The sequence below is a fragment of the Tachypleus tridentatus genome, chromosome 13 (genome assembly GCF_004210375.1).
Source record: "Tachypleus tridentatus isolate NWPU-2018 chromosome 13, ASM421037v1, whole genome shotgun sequence".
Lineage (NCBI taxonomy): Eukaryota > Metazoa > Arthropoda > Merostomata > Xiphosura > Limulidae > Tachypleus > Tachypleus tridentatus.
In genome coordinates, this window is record NC_134837.1 from 135,933,985 (window position 1) to 135,939,815 (window position 5,831).

General features: G+C 29.6%; 1 protein-coding gene across 2 annotated transcripts in view; it reads left to right on the forward strand.

The window, feature by feature from the left end:
* Window positions 1-5,831, forward strand: part of LOC143239677 (uncharacterized) — a 42,873-nt gene that overhangs the window by 36,017 nt on the left and 1,025 nt on the right. Inside the window, exon 5 of one of the 2 annotated variants that reach the window (XR_013021304.1) lies at window positions 87-875. Coding sequence is in view for 1 of the 2 variants with exons in the window: in XM_076481032.1 (XP_076337147.1) it covers window positions 87-223 (137 nt within the window). In the remaining variant the exon portion in view is untranslated. Of the gene's footprint in view, window positions 1-86; window positions 3,824-5,831 lie in introns of those variants that run through there. The other variant, XM_076481032.1, reaches the window with a different exon arrangement.

Below are 5,831 nucleotides of genomic sequence, written 5' to 3' on the forward strand. Positions count from 1 at the left end.
ACTTTTATGCATACATATATATATTTTGTCATTATTACTTTTTCAAAGCTGCTGGCAGCATTTTTTTTCTTCTTTTTCTTTTTCAGATCCATCCAGTTTGTGCATGACTTCTCCAAAAGTTGTAAAGAAGAAGAAGAGAAGACCTGAATGTCCAAATTGTGGGAAAAGTTTCTACGATAAGAGTACATTGAACAGACACATTATTAGAAAATGTCCAATCTGAAAACTTACACAGTTGATTGTTCTTTTGAGTACAGTTAACAACCACATCAGCATTTGTAAAAAACATAAGTTTTCACTTTTAACTTAGAGAAGTATTTCGTTCATTGAAATACCAAAAATTGATATACTGGAACTATGATTAACGAATAAGAAAAGTTTCACAGATTGAAATCATTGGTGAATATACACGCTAGAAATTGATTTGTAATACAAGTAAATTATGTGTTTTTGTTTTCTTAAAAAGTAATATTTTGTAAACTTTAAATGTTGATATAATTATGCATGAAGATAGATTTTGAAATTTTCTTTTTTGAAGAATCATTGTAAGATAGTGTTATTATTACAAATCAGGTAATGTGGTCAGTACTAGTTTTACCATTTTGCCCTGTATTTAGGTGATATTAGTAGCTCATTGTTTTGAGTTTTTATTCTGTAAACTTCTTGACCTGTCCAAATCATTAATCTGTATTTTTTTTAACCAAGAGTATGAATGTAGGAAAGAGGTATATCACAGTAGGTGTTTGTAGAAGTATAATGCATAAAGAGCCAATTGGAGACAAGTTAAAGGTTAGCAAGTGGTCTAACTACAACATGCATGCTGGTCAGTGTTCTCTATCAAACTACTGAAAAGTCCAATCAAAGACAAGCTAAAGGTCAGCAGCTAGTCTATGTTGCATTACATAATGGGTCAGTTACCTAAGAAGCCCTAATAGACCAATAAAAAGACAAGAAAATAGACTGGTAGCACTATAGATATTAAGGCATGACACTCCTGAGGTATGGTTGCTGGTCAATGGTGCTGAAACTTCAAGAATGAGTAACAAAAATAAATAAATATTGTAGTATAAATTGTAGATGAGTAAACACCATAGCCTGGATTCCAGATACATAATCATGTTAAAAAAGTACTTAGCAATAGATAAGTAGATTGTTTATTAAATAACATTTCACAGTCATATTGACATTAAATAAACATTTTTCTCATAATTTTGATCAATCATTGTGTTAAAATCAACAAGAGTTTTATGTTGTGACCAGAGGTGGACTAACAATATTTTTTTGATGTGATCAGTTTCAAAAATGGGGTCCTTCTAGAAAAAAAAAATTAAAAAAGCAACAGTCAAACAAAAATGTTTTTATTATTAAAGTAAAAAAGCTGCTAGATGTTAAAACAACCAAAATCATTACACAAAGAGCAAAGTTGTTGACACATATTTATCAGTTATATTATTTTTGTTCTGTAAGTTAATAAGTCTTTTTTGGCTGCTGTGGGCATAAGTGCCTCCACGTTTAGTTGTTGGTGATCTTCAATTAGTTTTTAGTCTCTTAAATGTGGAAAAACATTTCTCACAAATATTAAGTGTCACCACGTGGTGTGATATATTTGTATGCCTTGTACTAGTTTTCATAGGTAGAAAAACATAACTGCATAAAAGTTTAAATGTGTATGAAAAACAATTTCTATGAACAGTTTCTTTCATGAGCAGATAAAGTTGTGGTTTAACTTCATCTGCAGTTTCACCCAGCACATCATCTTTTGTCACTGTGACATCACTATCATGCAAGCCTCTTTTCAAGTGTTTATAGTTGGAATCAAATGAAACCAACTCTTTATGGTGAAATAAAATCAATTTCTGGACTTGCTTCACAGATTTTTAGAAGGTAAAAACTCTCTTTGGCTCATCAGTTATTTCTTTAAATTGATTGTTATCCAAATTTGATATTCTTTCTATATATCTTTGTGAGAGGCAGAACTATTCTCCTTACTTTTCAGAAATGTGTAAAAACTACACTGTCAGCAGAATCCAGTTTGGTTTTGGATCTTGGACAACAAAAGTTATAGAAGCTCTTATTTAAAACAGAGAACAATAACAGTGTAACAAAATTTTTACTTTTTCTTGTCAATGAAAAAATTATAAAAGAAATTTCTCGACATCACTGATTATAGAAGAAATTGTAATATATCAGGTTTTCCCAAAAATAAGAGCTTGTATAACTTTTCCCATCATAGACTGTTATATTAAGGAAGTACAGAAGTCTTTCTTGGTATAGAAAACTACAACATATCTTAGAACAAAGGCATATTGGTCATGAGCAGATATATCTTGTGTACAATCCATTCATAAAGAATAAAATTCAGCCTTCTTAGCTTCCATAGCCACAGTACCTTTTTGATCATATTTCCAATCAAATTGAAGTTTAGTGACAGTTTATATGCTTAGGAATGTAACCACTTTTCTGAACAGTCTTTCATGGTTCCTGCTTCTTTCCCTTCTCTGTGATATATTTCAGGTGATCTTTCTGAGGTGGATTTTAACGGCTTCCAAGAAATTTCCACCATTTACAATATGGTCTGCTGCTTCCAAATATTTGCTTTGATATGTCAGAGTCTGAAATTCAGTGAAGAAAATATTAGTAATACAACTCTAGAAACACTTGGCTTTGTTGGACTAACAGCTAAGTATGTCACAATCCATGCTCATCTGTTCTTTCTTTGAGGTTCATGAAATAAGCTTGTGTTAATTCATGATGACATAGTGATTTTTCATACTTAGATAATCTTGTGGTGGTGTATTTCCTGTCTGAACACCCTGTTATCAGTTGATTGACATGATTTCTTTCAGGTGCAAATGTTAAACAAAAGGAGCAAGTAAAACTTTCTCACTGTTACTGTCACCCAGGAGTGCTTGACATCATTACCATGAATATTTTTGTAACTCTAGAATTTCTGGAACTTTTGTCCAGAAATTTTATTTTGTAATATTTTTAGGGTTTTTAAAAAATCTCTTGTTGAATTGGAAGACATTTAGTTCTGGGGCATTTGAGCAGGAAACTTTCACAGATAACTTTTATGTGATCTGTGTTTGTATAATACTATTTATGTGATCTGTGTTTGTATAATACTATTTTTTGTTTAGTTATTGAACTACTACTACTACTACCAACACTTTCTTCTGGAGTATTTGAGGATCAAATCTTGAGAATTTTTACAGCAGACTATTTGAGTGTAAAATAATATTAGTTTCTTCAGTTGGTTTAGCAAATGTACTGGAAGTATCTGTATCTAAATCACTATCCTTTTCTCTTGATGATTTTTTAAAAATGCTAATTTTAATCAGTTTTTAATCTTTTCTTGTCCTTGTTTGCATTTCTTAGCCCCATTCTTATATTTATATTTTTTAGCTTCATCCATTCATGTTCCTCCCCCACAAAAAAAAAAAGCATTTTCCTAGAACAAGATATTTTCATATCATACTAATATTAGATCAGAAAAAAATTAATTACTTCATGATTATAAAAGGCTGATTTAAAAAAAAAAAAAGCATCATGTTCACACTGAAAGTAATTAAATTACAAATGGTAAATGCACAGTAACAATTACAATTAGAAACTTGTACTTTTAGAACAGAGATTAATAGCACTATGTAACACAATTTATACTTTTTCTTGTTCCTGGGCATAAAGTGTTATTTTCCAATTGCTTATGCCTAAAGTAAATGGAAAATACCTATTTTTCTCTTCAGACTTTGCTTTTGTGACCTGGGAGCATATAACGAAAACATAATGAGAGACTGTATTTGGGGGCTGACACATTACAGTTGCAAGTCTCGAAAAACTACTTTTCTAAACATTTTTGTTCATTTTTGTATAACTTTAGTAAAAATACATGTAAATACTGATTCATATGTTGTTTTATTCAGACCTTATGTAAATGAAAATGTGCAAATTTGCCCATTTTTACATAGAAAACAGGTTAATTTCTAAATTTCATTATCCAGGTCACAAAAGCAAAGTTTGAAAGGAATAATGGCCATTTTCTGTACTTTTACAACATAAGCAATTAAGAAATAACACATACTATGCAGGAACGAAATTTGTGTTACATATTGTAATCTAATATTATACTTTAGTTAATTTAAAAAATCATTTTATAATTTAAGTAAAAGAAAATTTGTGTATTTAATATTAGTGCAAGGTTGATTTTAATTATATAAACCTTAAGAACAGATTTAAACAAGTATTCAAACTAGAAGTTTTTGTAAACACAATGACTGTAAATGCATTATATAGTTCATTCCAGTGTTTAAAGGGTTAATTAACTGGAGCATCAAAATGCCATGGGGAACACAGTATTTTAAAAGTAAAAGTCAATTTCTATTTTAAACTTTTAATTTGGTATAATAAAAATATTTTTTTCTTACATTGGTGTACAGGGCCCTCTCCCCATAAGTCCTTGGTCCCTGTATTGTCAGTCCACCCCTGATTACAGTTAGAGTGATCTTTCAGTTGGTGTTTCTTTTACAGAGTTGATTGTATTGTTTAATCAGTGTTAGTATATTATGTGATTGGTTAATCAGTAGTTGCTTAATATGTAATTGGTTAGCAAATTTTTGTATACTATGTGATTGATTAATCTGAGTATATGATTGAGTGTTTAATGGTGGCTTATGTGATTGGATGATCAATATTACTGTACTTTATGATTAGTGGTGATTAGTCATAATAGATTGTTTATTATAGAAGTAGCTGAAAGGTTTTTAGTACACTGGTTTGTCAGTCAGTTATCATAGTCATCACATGTAGCCATGCTGTGATAAATGTATGTGCATATTTAGGATCCACAATTATGTAGCTTTTCTGAAACTAACATAATTAAAATGTTATATACAATAGTGATTATTTCTGTTTTGTTATGTACTTAGATTTTTTTAGAAAACCATTGAGATACATGTGAGAACATTGGTTTATTGGATAATTCCTTGTATGTCACTAATTTAGTTTAAATATTAGTAAGTGATGTTGCTGAAATAAAGAAAACAGTTACAAATGTTCTCTAAAAATTAATTTCTGAAGTCTTAGACTTTTTCTTACATTATGTGGTTGTTAACTATTTGAGTTAAGCTATATCAGAATTACTTATTTTTCAACAGAAATTTGATGTATAACATCATTGTTTTCTGAATCATATTTTTGAAATAAGATAAAATGTGAAGAAAAACACAGTTTTCTGATTCTGCATTTTTCATGGTGTTTGAAAGTAATTATTTTATGCCTAATCATACTTCATAATACATTCAGCATCTTCCAAGCCAAGAAACTAAGCAGTCAAGTACTTTCTTTGTATTTTTACAGGTTTATTACTTTCATTGCATTAAAAATTACACACACACACATATGTATTTGAAGCTATCTAGTAATAAAAGCTGCAAATTTAGACAAGCAAAAATACTTTGTTTTTCAACTATCAGTCTGTGAACCAGGACTGGTCTATCACAGCCATGTCTATGGATTCCACAAAAACAAATAAAAAGTGATAGAACATTAAAATGTTAATTGATAGTTAATTATTATACTTGCATGTTGATGGTCTGCAACATTTTAGGGAGGCAGTGAACCAGTATCTGGTATTTAAAAGGTTGAGAAACACCAATGTAGATTTTTTTTATGGATGGTTTAGTTGCAGGAAAGAAAAAGTATGTATTTATATTGATAAACTGAACAATTTTTCAATCATTTTATATTTGTTTAAAGTGGTAATATATTTTCTCCTTCATCATTGTTATATGTTGAAAACATTTAGATAGTAACTTTAATGTTCTTTGTATATT